At 46.2% G+C, this 15,370-nt stretch overlaps 2 protein-coding genes across 8 annotated transcripts; one reads left to right on the top strand and one right to left on the bottom strand.

Moving 5' to 3' along the window:
- The first annotated feature begins 3,274 nt into the window (after positions 1-3,274).
- On the top strand, positions 3,275-4,180 carry LOC127304346 (uncharacterized). Its single transcript, XM_051335033.1, has one exon. The coding sequence runs from the start codon at positions 3,275-3,277 to the stop codon at positions 4,178-4,180; it is 906 nt and encodes a 301-aa protein (XP_051190993.1).
- A 2,518-nt stretch (positions 4,181-6,698) lies between these two features.
- Positions 6,699-12,247, bottom strand: LOC139831133 (uncharacterized). 7 transcript variants are annotated; one of them, XM_071820460.1, is made up of 10 exons: positions 11,535-12,247; positions 11,325-11,397; positions 10,923-10,978; positions 10,381-10,463; positions 9,859-9,955; positions 9,532-9,576; positions 9,027-9,101; positions 8,470-8,617; positions 7,686-7,760; positions 6,699-7,140 (listed from the first exon to the last, which is right to left on the bottom strand). In XM_071820460.1, the coding sequence occupies exons 7-10, from the start codon at positions 9,046-9,048 to the stop codon at positions 7,071-7,073; spliced, it is 315 nt and encodes a 104-aa protein (XP_071676561.1). In that variant the 5' UTR covers positions 9,049-9,101; positions 9,532-9,576; positions 9,859-9,955; positions 10,381-10,463; positions 10,923-10,978; positions 11,325-11,397; positions 11,535-12,247; the 3' UTR covers positions 6,699-7,070. The 7 variants fall into 7 exon arrangements, 2 of the variants coding, with proteins under 2 accessions (XP_071676561.1, XP_071676560.1); XM_071820459.1 differs by having other exon boundaries at positions 7,686-7,779; positions 11,535-12,246; XR_011745788.1 differs by lacking the exon at positions 9,027-9,101 and having other exon boundaries at positions 7,694-7,760; positions 11,535-12,244.
- Positions 12,248-15,370: the final 3,123 nt, after the last annotated feature.

Below are 15,370 nucleotides of genomic sequence, written 5' to 3'. Positions count from 1 at the left end.
GGATCAATCCGGGGAAATTAGTTTCTTCATTTGTTCAGAGATAAGACATCGGCCATACTCTCATTTTTCCAATTACTTGGATATTAGCTGTTTCTCTCCATGTTAGATAGCACCGTTGGTTCATGGGAAGCATGATTCCTGAATCAACTTCCACTCTATAACTTCAGAAAGCTATACAGCAGCAGGTTCCTTTTGAATCCAGTGAGTACCCGACCCGCAGATGATGCATGCGAAATGGGGCGAAGTTGATATCACAACCGTTACTTTTACTCATGTTTCTCGAGATTCGGTTCAGCATGACCCCACATGAAAAGAGAATCTACAGCTGTCACGTGTGTAAAATCAACAGTACTCTTGCCAGTACTGCATGTACCATCTAAATAAATTAATAAGGACTTTATAAATCCAGCAAGCCATTTCGCAGGATTACATGAACCTGTCATGTGGACTACATGCGTAAATAATAGAGGACTCTATAGATCCAGTTCACGAAATATATTTTAAAATATTAAATATTAGACTCATTTCGAAGAGTTCGTCGTCAGGAAGTCAAATATGCAAACAAAAACGAGTTTGCATTTGTTAGGTGAAATTTGTGCTCTCGTTTTACAATTAGTAGTGCATTTAGAGAAGAAAATCTTCTCGTATGAGTGGGCACATATGAGGACCCCACAGATGACCATCCATTTGCCATGCAACGGTTGTGATTTCGATTTGGCCCCATTTCGCATGCACGGAAGCATTTCCGGTGAGTACCGGAGAAGCTCAATGGCAAAGGAAAGAGCTCTTACTTGGCATCCAGCCACAAGTCGCAGCACTTACCACACATGTGTCAAGAAAATTGCAGCTGGTCATGTTGAGCCCAAAAGTGTGCTCATAATCTAACTACACTGGTGAGGAAGTACTGCTCAAAAATTTACTTCTGTTTCGTTTCTGAATTTCTGGACCTCCTCCTGCGGGATGAAGAACATGTATCGATCACCACAATAGATAGGCATTCATACGTGCTAGCGCATTCACGAAATAAATAAATGAAAGAACCTCATCAGGTTCAGCCTTTAGCAACATACGATTAGATATATTAGCTGCATCGTTCTGTTGTGCACTAGTAGGAAAAGGCATTTCCATAGCCCACAAAGTTGTGTTGCCCGTGGCACAGGGGCATGCGCCACCGGTAGCGCCTAACCCGTGGTGCACCATGCCGGTGCGGTCACATACCAGTGGTGCACCTGCGCCACTGGTCATTTTTTAAAAGAAATATGGCCGACGGGCCTATCGCGCTTGAGGACTGAGAATGAAACTAGAAATTTAAAATTTTAAAACGCGTGAAATTTTTAAAAGATTTATTAATTTAAATATAATTTACATAGGAGAATAAAATAAGGAAAACCCTAGCTAACCTACGCGAGTTGGCGCGGCGCTCGCCGGTGGTGATGGCCCTTCCGCCTATTCCTCATCCTCGTCCTAGGTGAGGTCGACAACCGGGGGCGGCGTCCACAGGCCCTGCTGCGGCCAGGCAGGCTACTCAGGGTATGCGGCACCGGTGGCTGCCACGCGGGTGGTCTCTGCTACAGCCACATCGGATAAACTGGAGGCACCTGATGCGGTGGCGGTGGCGGCGGGAGCATCTGGCCAATCCACTGCGCATGAGCCATCGCATGCGGTGGAAACGGCGGAGGTGTTGGTAGCTCCGCCTGGTGCTGCGCCACCAATGTGCTGAGCTGGAGGACATCCTCCATCCCGAGCTCCCATCTCCACCGCGCCTCCTCCTTCGATGCGGGGAGGGTGCACGTGGTGGCCTCATCGTCGTCGAAACCTTCTGGGATGTATGACTCCAGCTTCACAGCTGGAGGTACGACGTCCTCCTCGTCGCCCTCGTCGGTTTCAATGTCGCTATCATTGTTGTCGTCGGTGCCCGCAGCGAGGTCGCCGTAGTCCTCGTCAGCATGAAGTCCTTAACTTCATGCGTCGCGCAGGGAGCCTCGTGCTCCCACATGAAAATTGTGTGCCTTGATCGTGGTGTATCACCAACAGGAGGCACGTACTGGATGCGGTGGCGCATCTCAACGCCGAACGTTGGGCCGTCGATGAGCATGGCGACACCGTAGACCTATTCCTATTGAGCCGTCAGCCTCCCGGCAGGGAGGCATTGTTGTAGAGTATTGGGTCCACCTCGCGCCACCGGCATTGGCACTCCCCCAACGGGAAGTATCACCGGTGCCTCTCCCGCCGCTGGTGTTGGCGGACCTCCGCTACTCGGAGGCGGCGGCAGGTTCCGAGCGAGGCGAGGAGTCCGAGGCGGCGACGACTAGCGGCGACGTCCCGTGGACGAGCCGGCCTCATGGTCATTGGCCGCCTTCTTGAACCACTGTGGCAGCTTCGGCATCCTTGGGCGATGACGACGATGGTGGCGATGTGGGGCAGGGACGGTGGTTGTGTGGGAGAGGCCGGCGCAAAGACCGGTACATAGGGCCACACCATCAATGCCCGCACTGGTTTCCGACGCCTTCCGCATCAATGGCGCGGGTGGAAGGCTAAGCGGCGGGGCATTGATGGATGTTGCAAGCGTCGCCGGCCAACCTTCTGCCGCCCCCACTTTTGAGCATGTGGGGCCATGCACGTTGTGGGCCGATTAGTGCCCACGCAGAAGGCCAAGCAACGTCCAGCATCGTCATTAATGGCGATAAAACCTTCGGACGGTCAGCCTTCTGCCTGATCAGGATATGATCGGACGGTCAGGATTCAAATGGCCTGGATTGAGCTCCTCATGTGCAAGAATGTTTTAAAAAGATGGATAATTTCTGTTTCTGAAGATTATGAATATTCCCCACTAGTAATGCATGGTTTTCTCCACGTCTACATGAACTTGACGAGGCAAGCAACCAGACCGCGTGTGCTAAATGAAAACTTTGCTCCAAATTAAGTGTACGGTGCAACCATAAACCTTTTGCATCGATCACACAACAAAGTACAAACCCAGATTGGGCAAACAACAATCGTATACACCTCTGTTGCCATTCAGTCTCGTGTGAAACCCATCTAAAACCATGCATGCATTCGCGCGTTCAGCTTACTCTGCGTTCAACTATTCCTCGTGTGAAACCGATCTCAAAACCAGTCTCCGATGAGGCAACCAGCCTCCGAGGAGGCGATTTAAATGGTACTATTGGGAACCCAAGCGATTATCGTCTTTAAAGTACGGGATGACTTGTGGTATATATACATGCGTCACTTTCCACCGAAGAATCTATTCGCCTGCTAGGTGCAGCCGGCCATGGGGGACGGCGTTAGACGTCGCCGTCGCCGCAAGAATGTTGAGAAGAAAGCCGTGCCGCTAACCAAGATTGAAGATGTACCGGATGAACTTTTGGAGCTGGTGTTCATACGCCTCACTTCGCCTCCCGACATCATCCGCGCAGCGTGCACGTGTAGGTGCTGGCGCCGCGTCATCCGTGGCTCGTCAGTCTCCTACGTCGTCGGCCACTACCAGGTCGACGAGCGTCTGCACGGCCGGCTTCCTCCTGGCCTTAACCCGGTGTTCATTCCTTCTCCCTCCCCCTCGCCGTGGGTGGACATCATCGCCGCGCGGAACCTTGGGCTCGACTTCCTCCCGCGGCAATTTGGCGACTTTATCTGGGAGCTCACTGACGTTCGTGGAGGCCTCTTGCTCCTTCTAGATTCGAAGCACGGCTCAGCCCTCGTCATCTGCGATCCTCTAGCGCGGCGCTACAGGATGATCCCACGCTCGGCGTGGTTCCACCGCCGCGAGTTCATGGGGGCCTTTCTTCTGGACGGCGAGGACGCGAGTGCTAGCATCAGCTTGTCAAACTTCGGGGTGACGTGCGCAGTCTGTTCCGTGGGGGTGGGGCTTGGCATTGCCAGGGCCTGCATGTTCTCGTCCATCACCAACCGATGGACTTCCGGCGGCGCGCCTGGCTGCATTGTGCGGGGCTTGAGGGGATACATCCGCTTCGGAGGGTGCAGTGACGATGGGTCCACCGCCTACTGGACAGACGGAGGTGTCGGCATTCTTATTGCTCTAGACAAGGAGGCCGGCGAGCTCTCCTCTTCTGTCATGTCGGACAAGGTAGAGTTCGACGCACTCCGAGACAAGCGCCATGAGCCGGAGTATGCGTATGAACTGACATGGCCACCTATGATGCGGGCATGCTCATCCTAGCTGCCTTGGACTTGAAGATGGCAATGGCGGTGTCCCAGGTTATCAATTACTCTGCCGTCTACCGTCATGATTCCGGAGGCTCGTTTATGCTTCCATGTGAGCCTGTTATCCACCACTTGCTTCTACTGGATTAATGCAGTTCAATTTCAGATGTTTGTTATTGCAGTACCGATTGTTCTAGTCATGTTTATTATTGCAGCCCAGATTGTTTTATTGAGCTTGTCATCGCGTCGTCGGACTCTTATTGTTACATTTATGTGGTCTAAGAATTACCTTTCGTAATGGTGAATTTGTTTGTTTTGGAGGTTAACTGTAACTTAAGTACATGGGTGCCAAACCAATGAGGCAATGAACCATATCATCGCCAACCTGAGTGAGTGAGTGAGTGTCATCATAAAAAAATCAATATTTGTGTAAACAAATGTGTTGATCAATGAAAATCCACTGCATCTTCTAGGGGAATTTGTGTATGTCTACGTTGGGGCGTAGATATGTTGTTATGGTGTTCTTTATGCTTTGTGCCTGTATCTGACTCATGCTTTTCTGTTGTCCGAGGTGTTCGTGGTTTGTGTGTCGTCTCGTATGGTTGTATCCGGTGTTGTTCGTACTTTGTTTGGATGTTGCCGGTGTAGCTTTATTAATTTAAAGTCGGACTCTTCTCGAGCCTATTATCTTTTCTAGGGAATTTAGTTTCCTAATTTGTTCAGGGATTAGAATTGGCAATACTCGCAAAGAAAAAGTTATTTAGAAATCACACTGCGTGTGGTTACTTTTCTCCATGTCACATAGCACCATCGTCCATCGGTTCATGCATTGGGAGCATGATTCCTGAGTCACCATATCCACTCTAAAACCACAAAAGTCTATACATCAGCATGTGTCTTTTAACTCCAGTGATAAGTACAGAGAAAGTTCAATGGTAACTTGTAGATCTGACACGCAGAATTACACGGTTTCAGCTTTGATTTAAAGCCCAAAAGAAACCAAATCAAAATGACAAAGATAATAAGCAGAAAGCATGGTCGTGGCACAAAGAAAACGTAAGATATATTACTAGCTTCATTGGTTAGCTGCGTATGCCAAGGAAAAATGTCCAATTCTGCTAAAAATATCGTGATCAGGCACATGGAAAGTGCAGAAGACAACAGAATTTTACAAGTTTGGCATTACCAAATACACATGAACATTCCAGCACAATACAATTAATAGCGCTCATTGCATTGTTTTCTGACTTACCAACCTTGTTAGTTACAGAAGTGTTAGAATGAAACTGTAATTTGGTAGTACTGCGTCAGATGTTAGTTATCGATGTTAGACTGGCTAGGAGAAAATTGCAGCTTACACCACACTTTGTGGCTTTTGTTGCACAGAACACAGAAACAACATCTTTTTTGCAGGTAGCACACTTTGTTGCCTAATTTGTTGCACCTAGCCCAAATCAGCCAATTCGGAGAGTTAACAAGATTTCTTATAAATGGAGCCTAGTTTTCTTGTTGACATGGCATCCAACATGGAGGACAGGAGGTGTATTTAGAATTTGCAAATTGCTGTTGCACAAAAAAACCATTGTTTGGTGGGGTTGTTGCACATAACATGAAAAAATTGGACGGCATAACATTTCAAAATACAACTATTTGAGCAACACAATTGTATCACAATATATCAATATCAGTCTAGTGATAGCAAATGTAACAAAAGGTGTGTAATAGCACATTACAAGTTTTCCAGAGTTCTCGATTTATTGTCTCATTCCATGCCATCTTGAATGGTGTTCTCCCTCTGTTGCGCCTCTAGACCAGCTGTGAAGTAACTATATGACCTGCTGTTCATATAATGGTCACTTGCCTTGCTCGTCATCTTCCAGTCCATGCACCACAAACATGTTGTTGGTGTGGCGGCGCAGCGGGAGCTGTAGGTGTAGGCATGTGTGGCGCCTTCACATCTCCACATTTTATTTCAACTAAATACTCATTCCCATACAGATTCCTGAAACTGTCAAATTAAATTCACGAAATTTAAAAAAGTACTACATTTGGACGTCCACCCGAGACCAAAATTCATGGAGTCTACCTAGGGTTCTTTCCTTACGCCCCATCCTAAATTCGTGAAGGTTCCTTCAGTCTGTTTCTATACTCGTTAATCCTAGTAGCAGCTAAAAGCGAGAACTTGTGAACTTTTCAACATGCCTTCTTCGAGGCAAAAGTAGCTTCTTCCCGAAAACCAGTTTCATTTTCTATATACTCTCCCGAATCTGTAGTAGCAAAAACGGAAAGAGAGAAGGCACATCAAGAATTCTAGATCGAACGAATCCTCGGAGGTGCTAGGTAACCCGTTTTACACGTATGAGAATTACTCTTTGCGCCTTTTATATATCCCACCATTTTCTACGGAACTAGAAAGCCGGGTGCCGGGTGGCCTGTTGGAAATAATAATAACTAGATTTTGATGTGCGCCTTGGCGCACGACCCCGTAGAATTCGTATTGGTCTACATTTTATATAACGGTGATAAAAATTAAATGAGAAAATGGTAATATGTTTTTTAGTTTTCTTTCAAGAAAACGCAAGAAATTTTGCGTTCGATTTCATTGAACAGGAAGAAGACATCAGGGATACAATCTTCAGAAGGAGGAACACACATGACACACACATACACGATCATCCTCACCAAGCGACTACAACTTGGTAAGGAGGTGCCGTCGACTATAGACCATAACAACAATAGGCTCCTGCTCGCATGCACGGCGTCCTCCACCAGCGGAGGGATGGGTGGAAGGATATTGGATCGGGGGGTGTACGGTCATGGCCCGTCCAGCCCAGGTCGGGCCAGAAAGTTGCCGCCAACCTCTCACGCAGTTGGCACCGCGCCACAACGCCTTCCACCGCTCTGAATCACTGCTGCCACTCCGCCTCGCCAAGGTCGCGCGACCCAGAAGGCGATGCTTCTTCGCACGAAGGAGCCCTGCCAGGGATAGCAGTACAAACTCAGTTCCTAATTCAAATTAGGAAGCAAAATGACAAAGATTTTGTGTGTCCTACCGAGACCAAGAAATCGATAAGTATATGTCTCAAAATGATATCAATCAATAAATAGATGATACCACCTAATAATCAGAAGGAAAGCACCCAAGATCTTACTTGCAGATGACGTATACTAACTATGCTTGAAGGACAAAAAGTACCCTAGTTATTCTCGCAACATGTGCTCGAGGGCACACACTCGGCCTCGACAACAATCTATTGACAATGATACTCAATAGGGGTAGTGTAATTGCTTTTTTTGGTAGCCAATCAATAGAGTGGAGTATCGTTAGTTCCCTGATCCAGCTTAGGTACAGTTCCTCAACAGCCTATCGAGATGAACCGAGGCCCGAGGAAAAGCTCTCGCCCATTCTTGCCATACAAAAAGCAAAATAATACGCTACTTTTCCCAACGGGGAAATTTAAGGTATGAATCTCTATGTGGTACCAATGCGGCCAGCAATCTTGAGGGAAATACAAGCTGACCTGACAACCTTTCGGCGAGGCGCAAAGGAGCCTTCCAACGACGCGTGAGGAAGAATTGAGCCAATCCGGCAACACCTGAAAGAGCAGATCGACACTGAAATGGAGAGTAGCTGTGATTGTTAGTAGGAGTATTATGTTAAAATAATTTGCTTTCTTTTGTCACCACATGTGCACGACAGTAAATAATATAGAATGAAGGAGCACGCTAAAATGTAGAGCTGGCTAAATAATTCCTAGCACTATATAAAATAATCCAGAACCTGTATCTCCATTCACACCACCCAACCAATCTCCTCGCGTGACGTCGCCCACAAAATATAGGGCAAGTGAATGCAAGAAGTTTCTAATAAGATCAAACTGTAAACTAAGTCGTGATGAGACAATGATCATCCAAAATTGTAGCTCAAGCAAATGATAATAAGTGCATACAGAAGGAAAAGGAAGCACGTTACATTGTTTCAAAGAATTCGTAAACCACATGCAGCAATGGTTCTGAATAAAGGAACTGAAAATTTTCCTTAGCAGTGGTGCTACTACACACACACGCATATCGTGTATAATTGCACAATAGCACATAGCAAGAGAAAATAGATTTACCGTATGCTAAAAATAAGAATAATAACATCCAAGTTGGTCACCTGACAGTAATTTATCCGCACAAGTAGATCAGCAAACAAAATTAAAAGAACACAAAAGTTGTCGTTAGCCAAAAGGGGAAATAACATAACCACATAGGAAATCCTTTGCTTTGTGAGTATGCATGGTCACCAAGTAGTTTCCGTACCGGGTGAACACCTTGTGCGACTTATCATCGATGATGAACACCAGGTCTGGCGTGATTGTATGCAGCAGGTCCCTTCCTTGATCTTCATGCCCTTCTTCCACACTGCTGCAAGTCAACTGCTGGGATCTCCTCCACTGGTATTGTTTTCCTGCATCGTTGTCATGAGTAGGATTTAATTATTTTTCGTGTACAAAATCATTTTCCCCTCTGTCAACTCATGTGCATATGACAGTTCAGAACGATGGAACACGTTAAATCTAGAGCTGGCTAAATGATTCATAGCACTATCTGAACCAAAACGCATGGATGAATTGTTTCGTGGCAGTGACTCAAACAAGTTTTTGGCATCATTTACTGAAATAAGTATTTTGCTGCAAGGGCATCGCTACATTTCTTACTAAACAACCTACCTGATGTAGGTGCTCAATTGCACACTCAGGTGTAATCAGGACTAACTAAGATAATCTCCACGGAATATATTCTTGCATATGAATATTAATCATCAGCACCAAATAAGCAACACACAAGTTTTTAATTACAGAAACAGAGGTGTGAACCTGAGAAATATTTGCCTGTCATGAGTATATTAGTTTAATTCAAAGAACCTTGTGAACTGAATCTCATGAATGAACCTTGCATAAATCAAAGGAAACACAATAAGATGCATGTCATGAGTATATTAGTTTAATTCAAGGACTTCAATTACGTTTAAAAGATGAAATCTGAATGAAACATCATATAGATTTCAGAAAATATCCTCTTGTGAACAGGAAGAGAAGTGCAGGCCACACAGATCTACAACTAAATAAATTACATTGGCATGCATCAACATATATTTTAGCGATCTCATTAGTGTACTTTAGCATTAGCTTTTGGACACGCCTAGCATGACCCTTTGTAACCCCAAATAGAGAAAGAAAACGAATCGAACAAACATACTAATGGAGAACTTGACAATGGCGGGCACGAAGGCCTGCCCTACGGAAGACGGGACAAAGAGAAGACAAGAGATAAGTTTTGTTAATCTAATAGCAATCACACTGTGAAAAGATAGTAACTCACATGAGAGCGGCTCAATACATGCAGTCATCAATTCATCATCACAATCTGGGAGACAAAATATGACCAAATACAAACAGAGGCAGTGAGCACAAGGATCAGAAGAAGGGTACTGAATTATGACCAAATACAAACAGAGGCAGTGAGCACAAGGATCAGAAGAAGGGTTCAAGATCAAAAGAGTATCAAAGAAAACACAACGCTTAACCATCATGCCATCATTTAAAAAATATGAATATTTATCGTTTTGATGACCTACTCAGGCAAGAGAAAAGAAGCACCCAAAGATAATACTAAAAAATTATCCAAGATCTAAATAGGCTTAAATACCTCACAATACACTTGACCACATGAATCATCCTCCATATAACCTAAAGAGTCTTCAAGTTTTCCCTCTGATTGTTCCCTGGAGGGGATGTCATGAAACCTAAAAAAATAAACGTTGAGCAATCACAAAATTGGTAACCATGTAAGGATAAAGAAAAACAAAATTGTTATTAAACACGAACCAGCTAACAAATTACATGTCCCAATAAAATCAAACATCATGTAGCAAATCCATGCACATCGTTGTCATGAGTAGGATTTAATTATTTTTCTTGTACAAAATCATTTTCCCCTCTGTCAACTCATACTCATTTTTGACCATCCAAACCAGAATTTGAATTCTCTAAAACTAACGGTGGCCAGCAGGTTGGTGCCTTGTTGCTATAATATAATATAATCAGTGAATAAATTAGTCATATAAATTTTAATGCCGGCCTTCATTTTTCTTGAGGCAGAAGACTAATATAAAGTACTTTGCAGTACAAGCCATATAATGCCAGAGAGTAGTAAACAGTTAGAATGTACCTATATTGATTGTTGCTGAAGAAATGACGCGGAAAGCAGACACAGGCTGGATGCCCCAGCAGTCCAGGAAGCATAATTACAAGCTGTAACAACAACAACAAACAATCATGGAGTATGGCTCATTACCTAAACAATTGTTTTAGTTCAGCTGTTAGCTAGTTAATCATTCAGTACAAGACATTGGATGGGCTAAATTATCTACAGAACCAGGGGATAATATGAATGCTGCAAGTATCTTGCTGAACGAATAAAAGGTTAATACAAACCAACAGGTGTGTATTTCCTATTGTTTCCCTCTACGTGCCATGAAGTGGGAAATTTGGCGGTGCAGAGAGAATAACAAACCAATAAAAGGTATTACACAAGTATGGATTAGAACTGCATATTAGAAACAGATCGCATCTAGTCAGAAAGAAAATACATGTATTATACAAGTTTGGATATGAGAACTACGTAAAAAAGTTAAATATGTATAAACATTCAAAATTAGCTGCAAGAAGATGTAGTTGTATTGGAAGGCATACATAATATATATGATGTACCTTGATATGATAAACTACCCAGAGCATTTTGCATCACAGGTTCTGCACATGTGTCTCTGTCCACATACAGGAGTACAGATTCAGTCATCTCAGTCGGGCATGAAAAAAGAACACCATCAGGCTTCTTTGAGCTCATGATAGACCATAAAATGCCAACAAAATATATAGGAAAATATGAGTCTTAACTAAATGCTAAAGCAAAGCTACTGAAATTCTAACAAAAACCTGACGTGCTCACTAGCTCTATAATCCTAAAGGTGTATTGACTAATTGTGGAGCCACCTTTTTCTAGTGGCAATCTCTCTTTTTCCTAGACCTATGTTGATTCCCGTATCAGACACAAATATTCAGTCTCATGATTAAGAAAACAAATAGCAGATAATTAGTGAGAAAATAGCTCACCTGAATGTCTTCATCTACCTCCTACAGTATAATTTATACATCATACTGCAGTATCTGTCAAGCACTGATAAACCTGTAAACACAACAGACTAAGCCAAACATATTCATAGTCACAATGTTCGGATCTAGTTTTCAGATAGATCTTGCATGAGTCCAGAGATCTAAATGAAGAAAAGATATCAGAACTGAGAGGGGGAGAGATACCATTACCTCAGTTGTGGGGGAGGAAGAGGCCGAATCTTAATGAGGAGAAGCGACATAGCTCAGCCATGAGGAGAAGTCCATGAAGAGGAGCATGGACGGTGGCAGAGACTCGCCACCTCGCGCGATGCGGCGGCGGCCCGTGACCTACGACGTGAGGTCGGTGGCCGGAGAAGAATCGGCTTCCAGTTCACCTCTTCCTTTTGCTGCTTCTCTGCCTCGGTCAAGATCCCCATCCTCATATGACGCCTGCTCTCTCCCGCATCAACTGCCAGAGAGAGACGAACCTTCTGCTAACGATCTGAACATGCCATTGCCGGTTGAGCTCCGCCGCTCCATCGCCGGAAGCGGCTCCCGTCGCTGTGAGGTCGCCATGAATCTGCACCCAGCAGCCGCCGCTCCTCCGGCCGCCGCTCCTCCGGCCGCCGCCCCTCCGGCGCTGCTCCCCGCCGCCGGTCGCCGCCCTCCATCTCCCGGCCGCCGTCCCCGTGCGCCCGCCCGCCCCCGTGCGCCTCCCTGTCGCCGGCGCTCTCCCGCCCACCCCAGCCATCTCCGCCAACCGACGACACGCGGTTGCGGGGCGAGCGGCGGCCGAAGGCGAGCTCGGCAGCAGGGAGAGGGAGCTGGGGAGGCGGCGGCTGCATCTGCGGGATTGGAAGGGGAGAGGGAGCGACGGGATTGGAGAGAAAGCCACGCGCGACGCGAGAGTCTGGGCCGAGCGGGCTTTCACACGACCCATGGATAAAAAGTGGGTCTGCGGGAGGGCCTCAGCGCCCTGGACGAACGGCCGGCCGAGATCGCGCCACATCAGCTCGATCTAACGGCCCAAAATCCAAAGCGTTGTGAGGCCCCCTATGGGGGCATCATATACACCTTTAGATGGGACACTAATATTGCCTTTAATCTTCTTGTTGCCATACGTGGAGTCCATTGCATTTGCTGAGCTCGGTTTTATTTTCCTATTTTTGAGCTCTAGTTAAAATAGCCGGCTATAGCCGATAGCTGCGATTTTTTTTTGAAGCTATGAAAGGCTATAGTCGCTATAGCCATATAGCGGATTTGCTAAATAATGAAAAAAAAAATTGAGCATCATATAGTCAAGCACGGATTCTCCGGGTGGGGGTGCGCTGGGGCACGGATTCTCCGGGCGGCAGCGGCGAGTCGCCGGTGGTCGCCGGATTTGTCAAGCTGGAGGAGCGTGTGCCTGAGCTTCGAAACACTGATCGGCGGGCAACGCACGTCCAGATCCCCACGATATGAAAAACCAACGACGTAATAAACCCAAAAAAAAATACATCGAGCGGAGCCTGCCACGGTGTGAGCCGCACCCGAAGCAGAGTTGGGCTGGCTCGGTGAACCGACCCGGGTGCAGAATTACTTATTCTGCACCTAGGGTGTCTAATAGAGTTTCTATATATATATATATATATATATATATGGGAAATAGTGGGCTACCATGGTGCATAGCTATGCACACCAATCCAACCGTTAGATCATCTATAGGGAGCACAAAGAGAGCACACGGTGTTACTCCATTACACATGCATGGCATGCTCTTCCGTTATATTCAAATCACTTCCATCCATTTGATTCATGATTGCAATATTATTTTTTATTGAGACCATCCCATAGCTGGCATAGGCTGCCGACGGCAATTTCACTTCCCTTTTGATACCAAAACAACAAACCATTTGTAAAGAAACCTAATAAAACAAGTACATCCATGGAACGTTTCTACCACATTTTGATGCCAAAACAACAAGCCATATGCGCTGGAAGGAAAACACGTACGCACCTTACCATGGAACGTTTCTACCACATTTTGTACCAAAATGACAACCAAAATGAGACACACATTCCCAACCAATTTGACAACGGAGGAACGGTACGGTCCGTTACAAAACAACAAGCTTGCCATGGTATGGTCGGTTTTTATTATTCAGCGTCCAGCTAGCAAAGTGAGAAAATCCATGGTTGCCCATTAGGCCGAGGTTTTGAATGGTAAGAAGAAAAAAGGAGTCGGCCCCCAAAACACACACATGATTTGTGCAATTCAATAGCCATTTAACCATTTTCTAAATTGTGTGCTGGATGGAAACAACCATAGCCGAGAGCAATTGTCGTTTTGGTTTTTTTATGTTCACGGTCCGCAACGGTCTAACCCATGAAAAATTTCCACTCCAATTATATGAACCAAAACGACAACTGCTCACGGTCACGGTACGTGCTAAAAAACAACCTAGGTACGGTCACGGTCCGTGCTAAAACGACAACCTAGTCATGGTAGTGGACCAACCTTTCCAAAATATCACGGCGATGATGTCCCGGCGTGCGTTATTAGCACCGACGAGAAGCACCACGAGACGGCCTACGCCCGTATCGTAGAGCAGCTGCTGCGGCTCGACACGGGCGGCGCCGTCTATGAATTTTTCATGCCGCCGGCCGACGAGAAGGAGGAGCAACATCTCAGTTTGGACGATCTGTTGGATGATATGGTGGTCTCCATAATTGTTGATGTGGCTGCATCCATCAGGTCGCTGGCCGACCTAGCAGGGGCTACCATGCGGTAAGATCCTCGTACAAGACTCTTTCTTTTAAGAACGCAAGAACAATAGATTATCATCTCTCTTTTTTATGCTACTGCTGGTGCAAGAAATTTTGGAAGGTAGGACAGAAGAGTTTTGTTCTCAAGAAGGCTTCACAGCCGTGCCTCGCCGTCTGTGCAAGAGGTTGATCAGTTTTGGCTAACTGATTCTTGCAGGGCTGAGCGGACTCAAATCCTCTCCAGGTAGTTGTAGTTCGCTCATCAAATCTTCTCCAGGCCAAGCTCGGAGCCGGCAACGTTAAGATGATTGACATCAATAAGCTGAGAAGGAGAGATTCCAAGGCACCACGACAACCTCGTCAAGCTCTTCGGCTACTACTCCAACAACCCCGACATCAACAAACTGCTGGTCTCGGCGGCAGCCTCGAGAACCACCTCTTCCGCCGGGGCACAGCAACCAGCCGCCACTGTCGTGGGCCATGCGAGTGGCCGTCGCCGCCGACGTGGTGCGTGGGTTCGCTTTCCTACACTCCCGTGATGTCATGTTCCGGGACCTCAAATCCTCCAACGTCATCCTCAACTACGAGTCCGACCACCGCCCTCGGTTCCGTTGTGGGATTGATGCGGCTGCCGAGATAGTTCAGCGCCGGCAGTTGGATGGGGTGGCGCGTGGCTCGTCTACTTCGGCCCGTCCAACCACCATGCAGCACGGTCGCTCGCCGCATCCTGCCGTCCACCTTTGCAGAGTTCAGTAATCTTCACATTGCTCTTTGTTCACGCACCACACGCGACCGTCTGGAGCGGCCGCGATCACCAGACACGCTCCAGCAAGCGGCTCTGGCTCCGCCGCGAGCATGCTCCCGTCCGCTTTGATCTCGTTCATCATTTTTAGTTGACTGTATTTTCGCATCCCTTATTCTATTTCCTACTGTTCTCTTGGGATCTTTGATTGTTTCCGATTGTTTGTGTTTTTCTATTGATTCTGCCTAGTTGATTACCTACACTAGCAGAACACAATATTTGCCATCCGTTTTATCTCCCAACCTAGCACTCCATAAGCTATGAATTTTTTCACGGGTCGATGTGGTCGTGCTTCCACTTAGCTCGATAATACGCGCTCCAAAATGATTCAAAAAAGGGGGAAAATACCAGCACTTTCCACCCTAGCATGAATTTTTTTTACACATGTGATAGTATATATGCTAGTAAGGAACAATATGTGGTAATACCGCATGCATTTTTTGTGATTCACTGATTTGTTTTGTCGAAAAAAGTTCAAACTCACAAACCACATTCGTTA

Source organism: Lolium perenne, chromosome 5 (genome assembly GCF_019359855.2).
Source record: "Lolium perenne isolate Kyuss_39 chromosome 5, Kyuss_2.0, whole genome shotgun sequence".
NCBI classification, from domain to species: Eukaryota; Viridiplantae; Streptophyta; class Magnoliopsida; order Poales; family Poaceae; genus Lolium; species Lolium perenne.
The sequence above is the reverse complement of the archived record's forward strand: the minus strand, read 5'-3'. Positions and strand labels throughout refer to the sequence as shown.

Bases quoted from the DNA above. Each gene is read 5' to 3' on its own strand.
- LOC127304346 (XM_051335033.1), top strand. From the start codon at position 3,275: ATGGGGGACGGCGTTAGACGTCGCCGTCGCCGCAAGAATGTTGAGAAG.
- LOC139831133 (XM_071820459.1), bottom strand. From the start codon at position 9,048: ATGACAGGCAAATATTTCTCAG. The intron at 8,618-9,026 runs GTTCACACCTCT...ACAACGATGCAG, and splicing joins GACAGGCAAATATTTCTCAG to GAAAACAATACCAGTGGAGG. The intron at 7,141-7,685 runs GTCAGCTTGTAT...TATCCCTGGCAG, and splicing joins CCTCGCCGAAAGGTTGTCAG to GGCTCCTTCGTGCGAAGAAG.